We start from the raw sequence: 22,360 nt of genomic DNA on the forward strand, positions 1-22,360 counted from the left end.
CTCCCCCCCGAACAAATTATGGTAGACCAATATAGACGACCACGAAAATAACTGAAGGTCTATGGAAATTCCTAACTTCATGGACCTAGTTGTCTATGTAAAAAAATATATCTTATTTTCGTGTAAAATATGATATCGGTCAAGGTCTGGTCTAAAGCAAATTTTAATAGGCCTATAAATATAAGAAATCTTTATTCCACAGACATATTTTCTATGTTGTTTGAGATAGAAATTCTAAGACTGAACCCCCTACCCCAAGTCTTTAACAAAGTGTTCAACCCAGAAGACACACAAGACCTTATACCACCTTCTGTGATTTGTGGGCACCAATGCCAAGACACGGTCAAAGTGCGATTCAAACCCAAGACCCTCCAAATTCTAGACAGATGCTCTCACTAATTGAGCTACATGGTCGCTGGTTATTGACCTAGTTCTGTTCCATTACAGTTCAAACAAAGACAATTGGCACAACTTTTATAAATGACTTGTAAATTGTAAGTACTTATACTATTGCTAGTATATTGATGAATGATCTCCCTTCTCAACACAGTAAGGTGTTTGATACTCTATATCAGTAATTTATATTTGATAAAAATAATCAAAGTAGAATTTCATTTTGTAATCTTCCCAGTAGTGAATACTTATATTATGGTGACATAATTGATATTTAACGACCAAACAAGTTGACACAAATCATAATGTTGATAGAATCATTATGTGATTATGAATTATTTATTAAGTTTGGAACAAAGGTTATTTTTAAAGCCCTGCATCTAAAATAAAAATGAACCTTGTCATTTCTATAAGGTTGATCAATACATTTGATAGATTACATACAGTACCTGGTGAGGAAATGTTCTTCCCACACCTAGGAAAAATCTAAGGGCAAACATTCTGTTTTAAATATTTGTTTTATCAAAATAAAAGACATAAAAAGTATATGAAATAAACACTGTTTTCATTGAAAATGAAGCTGTTGACATGTTTAAACGAGGGCACTTTCCTATCTTATCAAAATAATTATTTGTACAAAGGAATTTATCTAATTGTTTTTGACATTCTGTATTGGAGAAGGTACATGTATGATGTCCTGAAGTAGAGAATGATTTACTGGGTGATGTCTAGGAGTGCAGTAAACAGTTATATGGTAAGAATACATTTATGCATGTAGACATCTATTTTTTCCCCTCACAACATTGTGGAGGAGGCGTTATATATTTGCCTTTCCTGTCAGTCCATCCATACCTCTGTAGACTTCTTGGTTATACTTATAATTGAGTTATATTTCTCTAAAACTAACAGTCTCAGTCTTAGATAATCTTGAATAACACTACACCAATATATAAAATATTATTATACATGTACTTTATCTTCATATAAAAAGTTATGTGATGGTGTTAAATGGATTACAAATCAGCTCGGACAAATCTTAGTTAGTTAAGGGTATGAAAAGAAATAGAATTATAAAATATTTAGCATATTTATATTTGTATCTCAAACTGCATATTATATTTATATAGAAATTTGCATTGATTGGTTTACTTTTTTCATTTTAGTGTTTCCTGTTTTCTTGGGACAAGACTGGGATTCAAGACTCATTTTAATTCTATATTTTGGCTATTCTTTTTTCAGCTTATTTCATCTGGTCAAGAATATTTCATTTTTTTTTAATTTTCAAAAAAGAATAACATTGTATAGAAAAAGGAATTAGATTTGTGGTCATGCAAAATTAAATGTAAGGGCTGTTTGATTAAGGCCATTAAAAAAAAAGAAGACATTCGGTGGTTAAGAGACTTGTGTTGTGGATGAAGATTGTTTGAAGGAGTGCACTAGCAGTGAACATAGAGTTCTTAGTGACTGATGGCATCGTTTTGATCTACGGAGTGTTATCTGTCAGCAAGGAGAGTACAGTTGAACGTGTGACTGTCGTGCTTTCAGGAAGTTTCAACAAAGATGTCCAAATCAAATGATGACTGTTTTTACTTCTTCTCTTCGTCGTGTGCAAAGGTTGGTTTAACATTCGTTAGTTATTTACTGCCGGCCAATCAACTATAGAATCATAGAGTGTCAGTAAGATAGTAGACAAGTATGTGTCTCCTATACATCTAACTGACACTTTATATATAAATCTATTCTGTCGGAAACAGTGATTTTTGTAGAAATTTGCGGGCAAGTCCCAAGTCCTTTACCTCTTTAACAAAATTTTGAAAAGTTAGGGAGTCCAAAAGAAAAGGCAAGAGTCCAGGCCTCAAAAATCTGTGCCCCAGAAATTGCTGAAGAAATGATATACGGTTCTCCTTTTATCCTTAAAACACTGGACGACAGTTTTGTCTGCCTTTTGAGTCTTTGCTGACTAACCATTTTGCCCCTTTTTGTATCCAGCTCCACATTGATGTTCAAACTGCCCTGTGATTTTTGTGTGATTTTTGTAAGTCAAAGATTTTCATGCATATATGGAAACATGGCCTTCTTATATGGCACCACCATGTTTCCCTCTATTTTATTACACACTTACTAATAAATACGTTTTTTTTTGTATATGCGATACGACACAATTGCTCTTAACCATATCAGCCCACTTCGTATCACACCCCAAAAGCTGTATCACCCCCCGCCGTATCACACCCCAAAACCTGTATCAGCCCGCAAAACCTTTACACACCCCTTTTGGAAATTTTTCGTTTTTCAATATTTTAAAAGAAAAATATATCATAAGATAGTAGCTTTTATTAGTAAGTATGTAATAAACAGAATAAAGCATGCCTTTTTCCATATCACCCCCGGTATCAACCCTCGACCAATATCGGCCCAAGGGCCGATATTGCAGTCTCGGGTTGATACTGGGTGTGATATGGAAAAAGGCATGTATTATTCTCTATGTAATACTTACCATATATGGACAGTTAAACGGTCACCATGTGACAGCTCTCTTAAATCAATGATATTTTGGATATTCTTGAACAACTTTGAGTTGTAAATTGTCGATAGATGGTTTACATCATGAAGTGAGACTTTATAAATTGGTCATAGTACTGATGTCTTAGAAGTTTTAAACCACTATTTCTAAGCATTTCTTTTCTTTCTGAGTTTGAATTAAAAACTAACGAGCCTCCAACATGCGGTAATACTTTCATTGTCAACAATATTACAACATTAGCAGCCAAATGATACCTCAACTCTTGAGTTATCCTCCTTTTCACTAACAATGCTGTAAACTGGAAAAAGGAAAGGTTAAATAAACTGATAGTCACTGAATACTTGAAAATCGAATATTGATGTTGTGTTTGATATACAGGGAGACCAATGTGTGTACCGACACTGTGAAGCTGCCCGGCAGAGTACTGTGACCTGTGTATACTGGAAACAGAACAGGTGTAAAACTGATGATTGTCGATATCGTCATTCAGAGACCATCGAACCAATCATAGTAAGTCTGAAGTCCTACGTACAGGTCTGCTAGTTATAGATCATGTGTTTATACAATTGTTCAATTAAATTGTGTGATACTGCCACTGTTTTTATTCCATATCAAATATTTGTGTGATAAAAGGTTATGACAAAGGAAATGTTAATAAAGGAAAAAAAAAGGAACATTGGAAATATTTATATCAAGCCAGGATGCTATTTAAATGATAGGCATTATATTGAAGTTTTGTTATACATATTTGCTGTGTGTGTTTGCAGCAGAACAAAGCAGAGTTGCCATGCTACTTTGAGAGTATTGCTAGTGGCTGTACCAGACCAATGTGTCCTTTTCAACACCTAAAACCTCGACCCAAAAACATACCCAAGACTAGCAGCAGTAGCGCCAACATTATCACCCTAGGTTTGTATATCAATTAATCACCTACACCAACATTTTCACCCTAGGTATGTATGTCAATCAATCACCTACACCAACATTTTCACCCTAGGTATGTATATCAATCAATCACCTACAACATTATTATCACACTGGGTATGTATATCAATCAATCACCTAGCTTTTGAACAATGTTTTTAACCTTCATCTTCAGATGGTATGATTTTTGCTTTTCATCCATGGTCAGGCGTCTGTCCGTCACTTTGACTCGGTCAATTATCGCGATGTTTTTTCACAGAAACTATGTTAGGGACCATGATTAAACTTGGCATGCTACATCCCTTGGTTTACATTTGTGCAAACTGCCATTTGAGATGGATATCAAAAAAGCAAAGTGGCCATCCGGCAGATATCTTTGATTTTGCATGTGAAATTGTTAATGCTGTTTGTGTTTGTCATAAACATGGGATCGTAGTTAAACTTGCTAGGCATAATGAAAGGGATCATGATAAAACTTGATAATATGCTCCCCTTGTCCATAGCTGTGGATGCTTTCATTTGAGATCAAGTTTGTTACCGTTACTTCTCACTACTGAGCTACTGAAGGGACCACAACAAAAGCATGAATATTCATCTGGATAAATGGCCATTTTTATTTTTTTTGGAAAGCGAGTATGTCACAGTGATCAACCATCTAGTGTCATGTTACTCATTTGGTTTGAATACTTTTTTCTCTTAAGCTCTAATGGCTGAGCATTACTTGACTAGAGATCTGTAGTACAGGATTCCACCCCTGACAGAGGTACTTTAGGAAACAATTACCTTGGTTTCCTATATATCAAACAGACGCAGTCAATGAATTATTGTACACTTCTTTTTTAAATTGAACTATTTTAGATGTTTGATGTTGCTGTTTCAGTAGTCAAATGTCTTGGTCAATCAACAGAAGGGTCGTTATTTGTGGATGACTTCTTGATCTGTTACAGATCTAAGAACATGCATACGATAGAACGACAACTTCAACAGAGTTTAAACAAACTACAATATTGGGCAAACGAAAACGGCTTCAAATTCTCTAAATCCAAAACTGTGTGCATGCATTTCTATCAAAAACGAAAAGCACACAATGACCCAAATCTAACACTCAATGGCACTAGAATTCCTGTTGTTGAACAGACTAAATTTCTCGGCCTCATTTTTGATTCGAAACTCTCTTTCATACCACATATAAAGTATCTGAAGGATAAGTGTTCCAAGGCGTTAAACATTATACGAGTCCTTTCTCATACTGATTGAGGAGCGGATCGGGAAATGCTTTTGCGCCTATACAGATCACTTATTCGAACAAAACTGGATTATGGTTCTATGGTATAAGGGTCGGCGCGCAGTTCGTACCTTCAGATGCTAGACCCAATCCATAACCAAGGGCTTCGTCTAGCCCTTGTAGCTTTTCGAACAACACGTGTAAAAAGCCTGTACGTGGAAGCAAATGAACCATCCCTTTATGACAGAAGAAAAAAACTTTCATTACAATTTGCAGTTCAATTAAAATCAAACCCTTAAAATCATGCTTTCAACCAAGTATTCAACCCCAAATACCAAAACATATTTACGCAAAACCAAAAACTTCTGCCAACATTTGGTATCCAAATTTTGAATTTCCTGCAAGAACTCAACATAAAATTGACGGACATAGCTGAATTTAACATATCTGATGTTCCTCCGTGGACCATTCAAACCCCTGATTTTAACTTTACATTAAATGAGCGAGGGAAATCAAGTGTTATGCCCGAAGAACACAAATCCTCCTTTCGGGAATGCATTTCGAATTACCCTTCTCATACACAACTTTACACCGATGGCTCCAAAGAAGGTGAGAAAGTGGCAGCAGCCTGCTGTACTGCCAATACTTGCACTTCAGTCCGACTACCAGACGGCGCCTCCATCTTTTCTGCTGAAGCATGCGCCATTGGTTTGGCCCTCGACCATATCGATGAACACCGCATTAAAAAGGCAATTATTTGTTCAGACTCTCTATCTGTCCTACAGAGTTTACAGTTACGAGATCCTAAAAACACAATCGTACAAAACCTTGCTCTTCGAATATCTCGTATATTGAAAAAGTCTAAAATAACTTTACTATGGATTCCGAGCCATATCGGAATAAAAGGCAACAAATTTGCTGACAGGGAAGCAAAAATGCATTGAATCTCGAACAAACAAATATCAAACTACCATACACAGATTTTAAACCTACTATTCGTACAGCCATTCAAAATGAATGGCAGAAACGCTGGTCTCTGGAGACCAACAACAAACTTTTTAAGATACAACCGAAACTTAAAACATCTATTCCCAGTCGGAAAGATCGTAGAGAGGAAGTTGTCCTCGCTCGGCTCCGCACTGGGCACACATATCCTACTCATTCGTACCTTTTAAAATGAGAAGATATACCTTCATGCCACGCATGTGCCACTCCATTTACAGTGGAGCATTTTTTAATAGAATGTTCCGATTTTAAACACATTCGTGATAACAACTTCCGAGTCCCGGATATGAAAACACTTTTCAGTTCCGTGGATTCGAAGGCATTATTTAACTATTTGAAAGACATCGGTCTATTTTATATACTCTGATGTCTTTTAACCCACCTTATCATTTTTGACGTTATATATATATCGCATATTCCATATCATCTATTCGTTATCTCTTTTATTATTTTAGCCCCTTTTTATTATTTTTTATTATCTACACATACGATGCGAATACTTTTAAAATGAACCATTTTATCTGATTTTATCTTCGCTATTCACATGTTTGTTAAAAAAGTAAAATAAATAAATAAATCACCATGGCCCTAAATGACCACAGCCATCGATGGGCCGTTAAACATAAACAAACAAACAAAAAATGTTTCAGTTGATGCTACAGAGGAGGATGAGATGAGTCAGCCCATGCCAGGGAGCCTTGCTGAGACCCATTCCAACTACAGCCTACCATCCGACATAGGACCTGTTATAGATCCCATCATAGTAAACCCAGGAGAGGGTAAGGTTAACAGGCTTCATGACAAGATGGGAAAAAAATTGGCCTATTTGTCAAAAATATTTGAATTCATAAGCTATGGTTCCAGTAGAGTATGTCTACATTAAATAATTTCCTGAGTAAATTGAAACATGATGCTAGTTGAGCATGGCTTTAACTGGCTGATACATTCTCAGAACTACTACTAGTCTGATTTTAAATAATATTGAATAGAGAATAATCGAGTTATAAAGAAGAAGACTTGTTGTCTGTGAGAAACGTTGAATATTACTATGATTGTGGATTCATCAACTTAAAAAAATGTGAAATAATATAAATAACATTATGATAATCAGGTATTGAAATAATACATTGGTGATTTACTTTTAATACAACTTGAAATCTCTTATAGTCCAACACTTTACTTAGTTAAATTCTGGAAAATTCCCCTCCAGTGCAAAATTTCCCAAATCATCTATCAGGGGCCCCATTTGACAAGTGGTATAATCATCCTTTGATGAAGATTCAACCTAACAAATGGCCATTAAAGCTGTAGCCACAGTTTGAAATAGGAGCTTTCTAAAAATGGATATCACATTTAATCAGTACAGCTATTACAGTGAGAGGCCATTCAATCACTATAAATACATTTGTTTACTTTCAGATTCTGATTTCGACAGTCCATACAATTCACCAGTGAAAAGTATTGTTTATAAATCAGCATCAGTGTCAAACAATATTGATTTAACTAGTAGAAAAGATTTGACATTTCAAGAACCAGAAGAAAAAAACAATCTGCCTGTAGCTGATCCAGAGAACAAAGCACCATCCCCCACCTTACCAGAACCCTCCATTAAAACATCACCTCCACTCAAACCTTCCTTGAAAAGAAAAGCTATTTCATCATCTGACCTATCAAAAACTCCCTTACAAGTAAAAAAGACTTCACCAACAACAAAATCTAGTCAAAAAATAAGAAAGGTATCTGCAAAACAAGTTGGAGCAGGAACTCGACCATCAATAACACGTCGGACAAAACAGCCAGATAAGAAAGCTGTGACGCCTCAACAGAAACGTGCAAGGAAAGCTGTAGCAACAGCAAAGGAACACTCTAAACATGTCGGGCTTGTGTCGAAGTCAGCACAGTCTCTAGAGCAAGCAAAGCAGCACACTGTTAAGAAAGATAATAATCCTGTTGCTGTGGATCCAAAAGTCATATCATTGAAGAAAAAGGAGGCAGAAAAAAAAGAAGGTATTTGTTAGTTAGAAGAATACTATATTGGTGTAAGTGGTATAATCATCAAATATTTAAATGGACTTTCTTGCTATGGTCTGTCTGTTGAAACAATATAGAATACTTTTATTTCTGTGAGAGATTAATTTTCACATTTTTTTAAGCAAATTTGTATCTTCAACCATTATTAATTCTTTTTACATAATTACACTTAATATGTGATATCCTCTTCAATCACAGATTCAAGAATTAGTGAATAAAACCTACAGGCAATGCTCCCAAATGTCTTGATATATAATCTTCTGCTGGCTGTAACCTTTAAACTGTTACAATATCTTGTTGAAAGTTGAAGTGTATCTGCATCACCCATAAAAGGAGTACAGTACACTGTAATTAGGTTACTGTGACATTCACCTCTCAGTCAAAGGTCAAATAAGAACAGAATTCTAAATAAAAGCTTGCCTGTGCTGCCAGTTTTAAACTATTGAAGATATCTTATAAACCTTAGATTTTAGAAGCATATTGCAACACCCAAAGGTGTGTAGTGCACTGTATTAAGGTACCTTGACTTTCACTTCTAGGGCAAAGGTAAAGCAAGATAAATTTGTATTTAATTAAAGCAAATACCTGGTAATATGCATATTTACTACTGGAGATCTAGAGAGACATATATATTTTTGTTCATTAAGACAAGTCTCTAAACTTAACGGTACTGAGACTGAGTGTTTGATTTTACTGTAGCCACAAGAAACACAAGCAAAAGTTAATGTTACATAATACTTGTCACTAAAATATACACAGGAAGTAAGCTTTTAAGTCTGTCATGGTGCCAGTGATAATGTATATATTTTAATTGACTCTTGGGTGTATGGTGGAATAAATGGGTTAAATTTTAAATGAAAGATGATAAAAGGAGGCTGAACAAATTATGGGTTTGTTTATAAAAGTAAAGAGAAGACAAAAGTTTAAACAGGGAAAATCATTTTTTCAGTGTAATTGCTGATTTATTCATAATTTACTTGATAAAGTAATGACTTTTAAAGTTAACTTGACTTTTGTATAGGAAATCTTGAAGTAACATGGAAAAATATTACAATGCAAAGTACTTGAAATGATTACAGCATACAAAATATCCTTGGAAAAAGACTGATATTGATTTCAAATGAAATATTGTGATTTTATTTTTTAGCAACAATATACAACCCTTGTATTTAATATTGTTTTAAAATTATACTGTATCTTGGGAATTTAACCAGATTTTAATTAAAAATGTGTTGTAAATATGTACTTGTGCAGACATATGTAATCATATCAATTTTCTATCAAATTGTAAAAAAAAAATCTTTAAAATTGTAGATGTTAAGACAACTGATGAAGAGAATTCAGATGAGGACCTGGGTATAAAAAGCTTGGAGCAAACATTGAGGGAGAGAGCACTCCGGTCAATGGGTATCATTGAACTGAAAAGTGGACGGGTTGTCAGAATCAGTAAGTTATAGTACTATGTCCCATTACTCTGTATAAATTCACAATTTCTAACTTTATTTCAATTTATTACCATGATATAACAAGAAATTTCATGCAATTTGCTTACTATGAACAAAATGTGGAACGAAACTGTTAAAGTTACAATGGCCAGATGTGGTGTCGGATTTGGCCTAAATTTAAACAGATTTGTAGAAATCGTGGATATCAGATATGAAAATGAAAAACAGCACAATGCTTCTGAAGTTTGAGATTTGCAGACATGTATCTTTGTTTTACTGCTGAAAATCATCATTATATTAGTCAGTAATTCTGCTTAGACCTGTACATTTCCAAATATAGGGGAGTTATTCCCAATTGAAAATCTATGCACAGATATAAATATTTGTCAAGTTAAACACTGTTGATTACCTTTTCGTAACAAAATGATCAATTTTGTCCTTGTGTTGTCATAATTAAAACCAGTAAATGTGAATTGCTAATAATCTTGTGTTGGACTCTCAACTTCCCAATGTCATTCAACACAGAATGAAACTTTTCTTTTATAAAATACCTAATAAGAAAATATTTAAATTTCTAGAAGATCAGCCAGAGAAGAAAGAAGAGCCTGTGAAAAGAAGAAGACGTTCCAGTGACGGAGACAAAAGAAAGAGTGACACATCAGAGAGAAAGTCCACTGAAAAGTTACCAGTGCACAAGCGAATAGGTACTTCAAAACGCACACCACCAAGTAGGAAGAGGAGCATAGAGGAACGCAGCTCTCAGGCCCGAAACAAAGAGAGGGAGGAGAGGATCAAACGTCTAAAGCTGGAACAGGAACGAGAAAATAAACGCAGAGAAATCATAGCTGCAAAGAGGAAGGCGCGTGCCTTAAAAGGTAGAGATTATTGGTAAAGCAGTGTCCATATCTTCTTACATAGTAGTATCCTGGTATCCTTACAAGGATGGTTATTTCTTTTGGAGTGAAAAGTAATTTAAATTCCTAACTTGGAAACATCATTTAATGGCTTTGGTTGTTCTTGTGAAGTGTTTGTGAAGTTATATTTAGATCTCCTCTTGTGGCAGATAAAGAGTTGCGGAGATATCTTTGGGAGGTTGCTAGTGTTTGAAAAAATGGACTGGTTTGTTTCTCCCGCTTTAACATAGAAATTTCCCAACATAGATCTGACATCCATCACCTTTTTGCCATGAAAATTTGGTTCCTTTATTTTCTAGTAGTATATATATATATCATCTAATGTGATAAGAAGAATAACTATCGTATTTGTGTGATAGAAGTAATATTGCTTTTTGTTGATATCTCTGTCAAATGTATGTACTGCAAAACTGTATTGTTTTGCTAGGGTTTGATGATAATATAGAGGGTTTGAAAACAGTGGTGTATATGGCAAAAATTGATAATCATTAGTGAAACAAAGTTATTCCTTGATGCCTTTAAAAATCTCCCTACTTGAACTCAATATCTCTACATCAAAACCCAAATCATCCTGCATTGTGTTCTAAATTCCTCACCTCTGTTAAGTTTTTTTATCACATACCTATGTAATCTTACAATAGTAATAGAACAATTTTCTGTTGATGTTTTCTGTGTGATACAAGATGTTGTATCACCATACTAGCCGGAACTGCTTTCTATGGGAATCCCCTTGTCATGGCGAACTGAAAAGTTCCCCGTATTTGCAAAAAATATCAAAGTTTATAAAATCTTTGTATCGATCTCTACCAAATACGGAAGGAATGTAATAAAAGCAAGACCACACACTTGTGTTTTTCTAACGCATCTGAAATCATTTATTGCGCGGACGTATATATTCACTTGTGCGCTTTACGCACTGGTGAATATATTGTTATATTGTATATATTCGTCTGTGCAATAAACTTGTGCTTTCTGATTCGTTAGAAAAACACAAGTGTGTGGTCTTGCATATATATCGTACATATTATATCACATATAGCCGTCACCAAAAAATGCAGGGGAATTATTTCCAAATTGATCTTGTAATATAACATTTAAATATAATTAAGCGAGTTAAAAACATCTTTTATCAGTATTTGATAAATTAAGTCAATTTTCTGATTTGTGTTAAGCTGCAAAAGCTACAGTAGTTAAAAAGGAGGAAGTGGAGGAGGAATCGGATAGTGAGGAGGAAAGCTCGGTCAGTGAGGTAGAGGAAGCTGAGGTGTCTGAAGGTGAGAAGAGTGCATCTGAAGGAAGCAGTGATGAAGGAGAGAAAGAGGAGGAGGAGGACATTGGAGAGGAGGTGGACATTGAACTAGGAGAGGGGGAACCTGAGACGTCCGAGGAGGAGGAAGAAGAAGTAAAGAAAGAGGTTCCAGTGAAGTTTGTTTTTGATACAAGGAGAGCGATCAGAAAATCAGGTATAGACAATATTTGAAATTTGTATACAGGTGCTATTTAATGCTGAGGGCTATTTCAGAAATAAATATATATGTTGGTTTGAGAGGGGGTGGTGGAGCCCTTTCGTGGCCACCACTACCTTAAGGTTTACGTCCTGGAGCCCACTTTACAAATATTAACAATCATGATATGATACTCCACCAACAATCAAACATACTTAATGTCAATTATAAATAAAATACGTAAAATATATGCAGATATTGAATAGCCCTTAGCATATGTCTTAAGGTAATAACTTTGTGATAAAAGTCATCTGTAAAGTGATAACCTGACTGTGAAAAAAACCCACATTTATTAATAAAAAAAAGTCTTTGTATTTTTCAACTGTTAAATAACTTCAAGTGCAAAAGTATTGATGTATTAGGTATATACTATTCAAAATTTCTCCATTCGAAAGATACATACTAAATCTTCTACTTAAAAAGCTTTCATGACTGTCATTGAGCGTTGAAAAGAAAATGTCTTTAGGATTTCTTGGGTGTTATCAACATGTATAAAGTTTTTGCAGCAAAGGTCATGTGTATCTTTGGTGCATTTATAACAATTTGAGTAATAACCTTGGTCATATACCCAATATTTTACTGTTGACATAGACAAATATCTGAATTGGTGTATTTTTCTAAATAATAATATAACTGAAGCATATATAAATTCTTTATTTGAAAATTATCTTTGTGAAGCTCTGAATCAATATGCATACGGGTATTTCTTTATAAATATGCAGCCATGTGTGTACATTTCCAAATTTACAGAAATCTACACAAAGATAAAAAAAAATATTCTAATATTTCTATGTGTATGTTTATGAAACTTTTCACAAACCCTAACAGTAGTCTGGTTGTTGGACTAGTGGAATTGTACCTAAAATTGATTAATTCAGGGCATCAGTAATAAGTGTAGTCATTGTACTTATTGGTATAAATTTTTGGTCTGGAATTTCGTGAAGTGGGCTTAATTTTCATGAAAAAAAACATTTTTTACCAATTTGTATGAATTTTTCAGATTCTTTTGAAAATTTCACGATCAAGAAATCTATTCCTATTCAGCCAGTTAAAGCAAGTAAGTGTATCTTTTTATCATTGTCAAGTAAGAGTATCTTTTTATCATTGTCAAGTAAGAGTATCTTTTTATCATTGTCAAGTATGTGTATCTTTTTATCATTGTCAAGTAAGTGTATCTTTTCATCATTGTCAAGTAAGTGTATCTTTTCATCATTGTCAAGTAAGTGTATCGTTTTATCATTGTCAAGTAAGTCTATCTTTTTATCATTGTCAAGTAAGTGTATCTTTTCATCATTGTCAAGTAAGTGTATCTTTTTATCATTGTCAAGTAAGTCTATCTTTTTATCATTGTCAAGTAAGAGTATCTTTTTATCATTGTCAAGTAAGTGTATCTTTTTATCATTGTCAAGATCTTAAGACTGAAAAATATTCGATGGAAAATTTCACTATCTAGAAGTCTATTCCACATGTTTTAATTTTATGCAAGAACATATTTTTTGTAAAGAATTGGTTGTTGTTTACAATAATACTTCCTGTTTCAGAAGTTATTGAAGAAGTCACAATCAAGAAAACATTTGTTGTACCGCCAAAGGAAGAAAAGGGTAAATATCTATAGCTCAGTGAATTTAAAACTATTTGATTTTGTTCAAGTGATCTACACTGAAAAAGTCTTAATTTGATAGAGTAAGAAATCGCCTGTTAAAATTAAGTAAGTTGATACAGAAAATCCAAACAAAAGTTTGTTGTATTAAAAAACAGAAATTCAGAGTCATTTCACAACAATTCAAAGGTCAAGTATGGTCATGATTTTAGAAATGTATGATGAAAAATTAAAGATGTCATTGATACTTATTTTCAATAATGATCTTGACTTCATGTAGGAAAACCCAAACTAGCCGAAAATCCGAAATTTTACCATATTCAATCATAAGAATTCAGATTTTAGAAATGTAAGACACAAAATTTAAAATTTCAATGCTATTTAAATATTATTTATTGTAGATATCATACAAGTATTGACTTTCTTGTAGGAAAACACAAACTACCAGAAATCCAAACAAAGTGCACCATAAAATAAAAATAGGAATTCAGAGTCATTTAGCAAAGATCTAAGTGACGAGCATGGTTGTGATTTTAGAAATGTATGATATAAAAATATTACATAATTACATGTATTTAGATAATTTTGTTGACTTTGTTTAGAAAAGCCCAAACGTAAGAGAAGAGTGATACTGGAGGATGATGAGCCAGGTAGGTTGCCTCCACATCTTGCGTTTTGTGCTTGTATACAATATAGTAAATGTGTATTGGTTTGCAGATCCCCCCATGCAAATTCACAGATTTTTAAACAAACAAAAAATACCTATGAGGTAGCTAGCTGAGGTCCATAATTGGAACATATCTTGTAAGAATAACATCTTGGTATTGCCATGTTCTTTTGTAAAAGGCATACAACTTAACTTGTTCAGGCAGCTTTTTGCTTCCAAAGTTATCGTAATCAAATTATTATTTAGATTGGATCTACCTTCCATTCATTTTAAAATTCATTGAATGAATGAACCATGAACATTGAAGTTCATTTGACTCTCAGTTTCAGCTCCACTGCCAATATTTTCTGTCAGAAGCAACATAACCAAACCCAAGGAGGTGCAGAAAAAGACTGTGGAGGTGAAGAAGCCAAAGCTAGCTAAGACAAAGGAGGAGCAGAGGCCAGAGTCTGTCGTCCGACCCATGGTCAAGCCAGTGGTCGCGATAAGTGCTCCAAAAGTCAAGACCATAAATGTATGGAACAGACGTGCATGGGACAGCAGACCAAAAGAATCAGGGGACAGCGCAGACTCTCGTCTTGGTGGTATCCGCAGCAGACTGGGAGTACCTGGGGCCCCAACAGGGGGTTGTGCTGGGGACCAGGAGACTGGTAGCAAGGAGGCAGAGCCAAAGATCAAAAAGAGACTTGGCTGGAGGAAGACACCAGTTGTGTCAGCTGAGGACAACACAGACTCGGGTAGGTAGAAGGGAATTTGGGGGAAGATTTGTCTTTGGGAGCAACAGGTGTAATATCTGTAACATAGTGTGTTTTTGTGTCGCCTGCAACACGAGGCAACATAGGTATCCTCATCGTCGTTATCAGTTGCGTCGTCCGAAACAGGGTTTAATTGAACTCTAACTTCATACAGTGCTTCCTTACTAGAAGTGCTTGCTTAGGATTGCTTTTCAGGTTCAAAGGTCAATGTCTCCGTTACTATAAATAGAAAAACTGTTTCCATATGATAAGTCCAGTTTCCTTGGGCCGATTAACCTCAAAACTTCACACTGACTGCAGGCGACACATCCACTCCTGTGGAATTCTTGTTTAATTAAGCTTTAATGATCTGACAACAGTCTACTGGCCAAACCTACCTTTATAACATGAATACATGTATGGAAAATTTTCATTAGCCAGACATTAAATCTACGAGCCCTGAATGTTGGGCTGGTGGAAATGTACACTCTTGAAGTGTTACGTTATAATTCAGATAACTTGGTTAATGCATGTTGTTGGTGTGTGTGTACTTTTCAAATCTATTATCAATTGATTAAGAAAGTTATAAATAAGTGTTTAAGCGTGGAACTTTTGGAAAAAGAGATCCATTTCAGAGAAAAGTAACATACATCCTTACAAGCTCGGTTTTGTGTCAGGAAAATGTACTCTACAAATCCAGCATTTAACACATTTCTGTTTTTATTGTTTAGATTCCACTAAAGCAGTGAAAAAATCTGTGAGCCTAGCAGCAATCAGGGCAAAAGTTGGTCATCGACAACCAGCTGGTAAGGTTAAACCATTGTTTAACATGGTGTATATATGTTTGTCTGTTTTTGTTTGCTTTGTTGTTTTAATCATAGAAATGAAACATTTTGTAGAACTATAATACCATATTTGTCTTATTTGTAGTTAATGTTCGTATATGTGTCCTACCTGATTAATAGCTACTTTAATTTGAAATCATACTCAGTGAATTCTGTTTCAATTACAAAATATCAGCAATGTTACAAAGCATATATAGAAGACAGGGTTGAGTTGAAAACAAAGGGAACAGAAAGCAAATCAAACTACCGGTAGTACTGCATGCAGAATGTTGTTAGATTTCAAACTTTACTATTAACAAGAATTCTTATATAACTTATATTGTTGAAGTTAAATTTAGTATTCATCATCTTAACTACAAAAAATGTCATTCTTATGATGCATGTGCTAAATTTAATGCTTGAAGCTACTTTTCCATGTCTTGAAAAGATTTGTCCTATTGTTGTAGGGAGCGATGAAGACTTGACCGTTGTCCATTCAGAAACTAGTGAAGAAATGTCTGCAGCGACCAAAAAGTATAGACAACCCATACAGATATATGTACCACCAGCAAAGAAACGAAGTAAGTGGATAATCACCAGTAGAAAAAACCCATTTCAGTGGTATTCAAACTTCAATATAAAAAGATAAGGGCTGTTCCAGTAAAAGGTCAACCTACCATACCCCAGGCCTCTAAAATAAATATCTCCATGGTTAGATTACTACCTATTCTATGAAAATGGTAATATCAAATTCTAAGGGTGGTACCCATATTATTAAAGCTAAACATGGTAGTCCTGAGGTGGGATAGACATTTTACTGGAACAGCCCTTATTACAGGTATTGACAGATTAATAATGTGCAGTTTTAATGTAATAAAGCATTTTATTTTTGTCCAGTACATATACCACAGTTTACAATTAAAAGTTTGAAAACTTCGTACTCGCTACTTTATGGAAAAAAGGACAGTAATAGTCGAGATTTTATTGACAAATCAAACGATAATTGCAAATATGTCATGATGATCATGTACAGGTAATTATGGTTTCACGTTCGTTTCCTTAAGTTTATACACTGTAGTTTTGCTTGTACTTGATTTTGCAAATTATCCATGTATGTTTTATTGGTGAATACTTGAATTATTGATTAATTTAAGTTTGATCACAATTCTCTCTATTGTATTGTATAAAAAATAAACTAATCAAATTGTGTGTTTCAGCTTCTGTGCCAGATGACGAGGAACCCATAAAGAGGAGACTAGTTGAAAAAAATATGGAGGTTAGGATTCTGATGTGTTTATATAAAGTATTCTAGAAGGAACTACATGATCTTCAGTCTTCTAGAAGGAACTACATGATCTTCAGTCTTCTAGAAGAAGAAAATATGAATCCTTATCAAAAGTTTAAAACCATCAGAAAAAAACATTCTCTCAAATTAAGTGTTAAAGCAACAAGTTCATTATTGACTTCAAGTTTGATACAAGAAGTAATTCTTTAGTATTAATGAGAAATGTTTATGGCTAAAGGATTTCTCCTATGGCAAGCAAAACTAGCAGATTCCAACCTTGTTTTCCATACATAGAGTAACCTCCCTTTACTTTCTTTTTGGATATTACTCTATCGGGACTGGGAGTGGGCCAGGGAAGTACCACAGTCAGGGAATCCTTTACTACAGCAGAAGTATTATAAAGAACTTGTTGCAAAAAAACACCCAGAGGATAAGTCTGCTTGATTTGGTAGTGCTGCTGATGTGACATATATTCCAGTAAAGCGCTCGCCTAGCTGGTCAGCTTTTAGGGTGCCTGGGGAATGCAGATTTGCTGGCCATGTGTGGCCTCATGGCTAGAAATCTCTTTCTCTATTTCTCTATTTGCATAATAAGACAATTTGCAATTAGTGTTGTTTACTTTTTTTTTTTGGGGGGGGGGGATTCCCATCAATAATACACCAAATACAGATTTTACAAGATTTATCTGAAAGGAGCAGACACCTGTTGTTAAATTCATTTCAATGAAATTTTGAAACATGTTATGTAGAAAAGTTACTTCAATTACTGCTATAAAGTGGTTTTTTTTTTAATCTTTAAATTATTTGTGTTTGAACATAATTATATTGGCTGCAGAAATATATAATTCACAGTATATCATTGCTTGTTCATGTGTACTGTGAAAAGGGATATTTTTGCCATTATATTTTCTCCCTTTTCATCTCTCTATTCAAAACAGGTTAGACATAGATATATTGGTTACATTTTTACCAGTGAAATCTCAGCATACACAGTAAGCAAATCTTACTAGACAATAACGGAAAACAATGGCCATTGAACATCACGTGTATGGCAGAAACATGGCCTGTTACTGATCATTTGTGTTTCTCACTCCAAAATATATTGTTATATGTATTTCCATATTCGTGAAATATATATGGATTCAACAGGAAACTGTTGAATATTCTCTTTGTACCCACAACATAACATTACCGATAAATGTGCGTGGGGGATTCAGCATTGGATATATTATGAATAGTCTAGAGGGGGAAACTAAGTAAGGTTTTCTATATTTTTGCACTGATTCGAGGAAATAAAGCATTTGTAATGTTCCAACTTCACGGTGAAGTAAATTGAAATGGTTGTATTTGCAAATTAAAGTTTAGATTGGTATATAAACAAGTGATAAAAGAATACTGTTGTAAAAGTTGAACTTTCTTAAAAAAAAATCTCTTCATTTACAGGGATTAAAAGACCAGATTAAACCCAAAGAAGTGAAAACGTTTGTTCAGATAATGGCTGAAAAAAGAGAACAACAGAAGATATTAGTGGAGAAACAGAAGAACACTTTGGCGTCATTAGGTGGTTCCCCAGGCAAAAAGGTGTTAAGGCCTGTAAAGTTTGGCATTGACGAAAAAGGTGAATACAGCTTTTAGCTACATATCTAATTAAAAAATTGTTTTGTCTGATATCAAATCATATTAGAAATAAGGTTCTGATAATTTTTGGCAATATTCCATTATTGGTACCAATGAAGTTTATTATGATGAATAATACATTCGTTTCAAGTTCCAATCATCTGTAATTACTTTAATACATTAACATGCAAGAGATGAGTCATATCATTCCATTAAATTCAACACAGTCAGGAGATGTGCTAGAGATATACCATATAAGTTTTTATTTAGGAAATAGCTTATAACCATATTAAGGCTCTTAGGTTCAATGTATTTACATACCAGCCAGATTTCACCGATATTAACCAGTATTTCTTTCACTTTGCAGACTTGGCAGATGTCAAAGTAAAATCACGATTACCAGGAGAATCTCCTCTGTCAATGCCTGTGTCTAATTCTGTACAATCATCAAGTTCATCCTTATCAATATCATCATCTTCACGACACATGCCAGTTTCATCATCACATTCAGATTCCACAGTTACCTCATCTAACTCCAAAACCTGGTCATTTATTGAAAAAGAACAAAAACATGTAGCTCCAATCTCAAGCAAATCTTCACATGGCACGCCTGCCAGTATTGACAATAAAGGCGATGATGCCCCTGAGCTAGACAATCTGTTTACAGAGAGGAACGGTACCTTAGGTAAACCTCAGACATCTGTGTTTAAAGCTGCACCTACATTTGCTGTGTCAGAGGTTAGCTCTACACAAGATTTAAACGCTGCAGGAGACGGTTCTGCAGGACTGTCACAGTACAGGGACCAAGTTAATATTGCGGCATCATCACCGCCAAGCAATAAGATGGAATCCATCAACACAATTGCTGTTGATATCCGTGAGGAAGAAGAGAATGTGTAAGTGTTTTGATTGTTAATATGATGTTTTCCTAAAACACTCTATGTTCTCCATATATTTTATGTGGCTAAATTTGTTTTGTGATATGAAATTAAATCTGTTCCAAACATCAAATGTAAAAGTAATTGTAAGACTTAAATTATTGAACATATTGATGACTTTCTTGAAAAGCCTTTGGTTCTTGCTATGAACATGTTCATAATTTTACTTTGTTGTGGGAAAAAAATAAAAATGCCAGGGGTGAACAAATTCACTTGCCTGACGTCCAGGACAAGCAGTTTTAGCACCCTGGCAAGTTCAAAAGGTTGGCCCACTTGCCCAGGGCAAATGCAATATAAAAAAAAATTAAACATGTATTTGAATGTGTTTTTCTGTCCCCCCCNGTTTAGTGGATTACACTCAAAACATTATGAAACAAACAAGCAAAAATTCATGAAAATAATTCTTCATTTTTAGGAAAAAATCTGTCACTGCAGTTTAATAGTAAATAATTGATATCGTAAAAAAAAATCTTATGTATACATTTTTTTTGTTTGGTTGGTCTATGATTTACATTACTAATTTAAGCAATAATCACATTTGTTATCAATAATAATAATAATAATAATAATAATTGTAGGTTCTTATATACCGCTTTATCACAACCTAGTTCGTAGGTCGTCTCAAAGCGGTTCACAAATTATTATCCGTGGTTATAGGGCCTTTGCAACCAGCCAATACATTTCTCAACTCCATGGAGAGCATACAGCCGGAGCTGCCATTTCGGCGCTAACAGCTAGCATCAACAATTCTAGCACTTCCCAAGCACGTACTCATTTACAGCTGAGTAGACTGGAACAAGCGGAGTAAAGTTTCTTGCTCAAAGATACAACACATTGCCGTGCCGTGGCGTGAACCCGCAACCCTTCGGTCACGAGCCCGGCGTCCTACCACTGGACTACCGTGCCTCCTGAAGGCAAATTGAAGGAATATTACTTAGACCAGATCTGTAAATTATGAATAGATCTAGACCTCATTTAAAGCCCATAATGGTACAGTATTAAAATCGTAGGAAAGTTTTGATAATAATTTGTATTTTGTTTTGCAGATCACCTGCCAAGAGATCTTCACATAATGACAGTTGGCTAGACATTGACATTAGTGACCTGGACGAAGATATCACAGAAGATGAAACCAACGACGACGACCTGCTCAGGGAAATTGATGAACTTCTTGCATAAGGCCAATCATGAACCAGGTGTTCATCACCGATCTCTTAAAAATAATACATTATAACCTGCATTTATCAAGACTCAAGCTTCATTAGTGGAAGGTGCCGAAGTAGACGAACATTACAAAGAATAAGATGATTAAGACCCTGTCAGAATGCTTTCTGGATGTATACTGTTAATCGATGAATACGATTTACTTAAGTACTTCATCAGTTCATGATGTGGTGATTGAATATTTGTGCTATTAATTAAAATTAATTCATGTATGAGTTATAGAATAACATATAAACATATCTATAGTGGTGTCATGTATTAAAGGTGCTTCTGGAATTGATGTTAGTAATGTGTAGTTTTAGTTGACTTGTTTGTATTGATTTGATGAGATAATTTTGTGGGTAAGAATTGTAAGAGTGAGTTAAAGAGTGGATTGAAAAAGGTTGGTTAGGAGCACAATTAAATGGGGAACAACATTGTGTGCTATTCCAGATATGAAGGGGATTCATTCATTGGTAACATGTTGTGGGGGAGGGTGGGGGGAGGTTCTATACAATTTCTTTAACATTTAATTTGAATATTGGACCCCTGGAAAAACAATTAGATATCAAAATCAAAACAAAGAGCCTAGTTGTCTCTCCCCACTCCATATACTTATTTCTGGAATGACGCCAAGTTTGTGAAAACTTCTTTTGACTTGTATGATATAATATACCCTCAGATCAGAGGAATTTGATAATCTGGTGTCTGGGTTATTTTATATTATTGAACAGTGTACATTTATAATTTTAAGTTAAATTGCTAGGGATTTACTTTTGTCTTAAAAAAACCCAGGTCATATTTGATGATGTATAATAATGTTTTGACATCAGTTCCAAATTTGACTGATTACATCATGTAATAACTAATATAGACCATGACGTTGATAACAAGAGTAAAATGTACTTTACTTATGACACTGCAAATGTTTGCCATACTACTGTAAAAAAAACACAGAAATTTTCATCAGGATCCAAATGGATATAAATTTATGTAAATGACACTTTGAAGTTTGGATACGCTGAATACATTGCAAATGTTTCGAACTTGCTCAATTGAAAGAGAAGCTTATGTGTGCATATCAGTGAAGTTGGCCTCAGTATTTTTTTCGAAAAGTCAAGAAGTTTTGAAGTGTTTTACTATATTTTAAGAAATGATAGCATAATTGGATGAAACTGAGGGTGATGAAGGGATCAGATAGTTCAGGAAATGTACACAGATCTACTGTCAGTACTGTATACTGTACATGTTGGGTCCATGTTCATGCATTCAATCCCAGTTAGGGTGTAGCTGGTAGATTAACACAAACACACTTTTATCAAAGAACCACATTCTAACATGATTTTGAAGTGTAATGATATTTTTGGAAGAACTTTTTTTCAATCTTTAGATAAATGGGTACTGTCCTTGTCTCCGATATGAAAGTCAGTTATTCCTTTGCGGAACATTTTTTTTTTTTAGAATTTTGGGATAAATTTGGACTAGAGTCAAACTTAACTCATCCTAATGAAAATTTCTGCTTTTGAC

At 34.4% G+C, this 22,360-nt stretch overlaps 1 protein-coding gene across 2 annotated transcripts in view; it reads left to right on the forward strand.

Annotated features, from left to right (window-relative positions):
- The window catches only part of LOC110463897 (zinc finger CCCH domain-containing protein 11A-like), a 21,995-nt gene extending 428 nt beyond the window's left edge, over positions 1-21,567 (forward strand). Inside the window, exons 2-20 of one of the 2 annotated variants that reach the window (XM_021518821.1) lie at positions 1,075-1,147; positions 1,557-2,007; positions 3,296-3,427; positions 3,685-3,826; positions 6,722-6,850; positions 7,491-8,078; positions 9,417-9,548; positions 10,126-10,422; positions 11,634-11,924; positions 12,967-13,023; positions 13,508-13,567; positions 14,169-14,216; positions 14,557-14,970; positions 15,699-15,773; positions 16,259-16,372; positions 17,009-17,067; positions 18,519-18,693; positions 19,060-19,588; positions 20,677-21,567. In XM_021518821.1, coding sequence (XP_021374496.1) covers positions 1,954-2,007; positions 3,296-3,427; positions 3,685-3,826; positions 6,722-6,850; positions 7,491-8,078; positions 9,417-9,548; positions 10,126-10,422; positions 11,634-11,924; positions 12,967-13,023; positions 13,508-13,567; positions 14,169-14,216; positions 14,557-14,970; positions 15,699-15,773; positions 16,259-16,372; positions 17,009-17,067; positions 18,519-18,693; positions 19,060-19,588; positions 20,677-20,809 — 3,429 coding nt within the window. In that variant the 5' untranslated portion in view covers positions 1,075-1,147; positions 1,557-1,953 and the 3' untranslated portion in view covers positions 20,810-21,567. The remainder of the gene's footprint in view (positions 1-1,074; positions 1,148-1,556; positions 2,008-3,295; positions 3,428-3,684; positions 3,827-6,721; positions 6,851-7,490; positions 8,079-9,416; positions 9,549-10,125; positions 10,423-11,633; positions 11,925-12,966; positions 13,024-13,507; positions 13,568-14,168; positions 14,217-14,556; positions 14,971-15,698; positions 15,774-16,258; positions 16,373-17,008; positions 17,068-18,518; positions 18,694-19,059; positions 19,589-20,676) is intronic. The other variant, XM_021518822.1, reaches the window with a different exon arrangement.
- Positions 21,568-22,360: the final 793 nt, after the last annotated feature.

The sequence above is a fragment of the Mizuhopecten yessoensis genome, unplaced genomic scaffold (assembly GCF_002113885.1).
Source record: "Mizuhopecten yessoensis strain PY_sf001 unplaced genomic scaffold, ASM211388v2 scaffold10939, whole genome shotgun sequence".
Classification (NCBI taxonomy): Eukaryota; Metazoa; Mollusca; class Bivalvia; order Pectinida; family Pectinidae; genus Mizuhopecten; species Mizuhopecten yessoensis.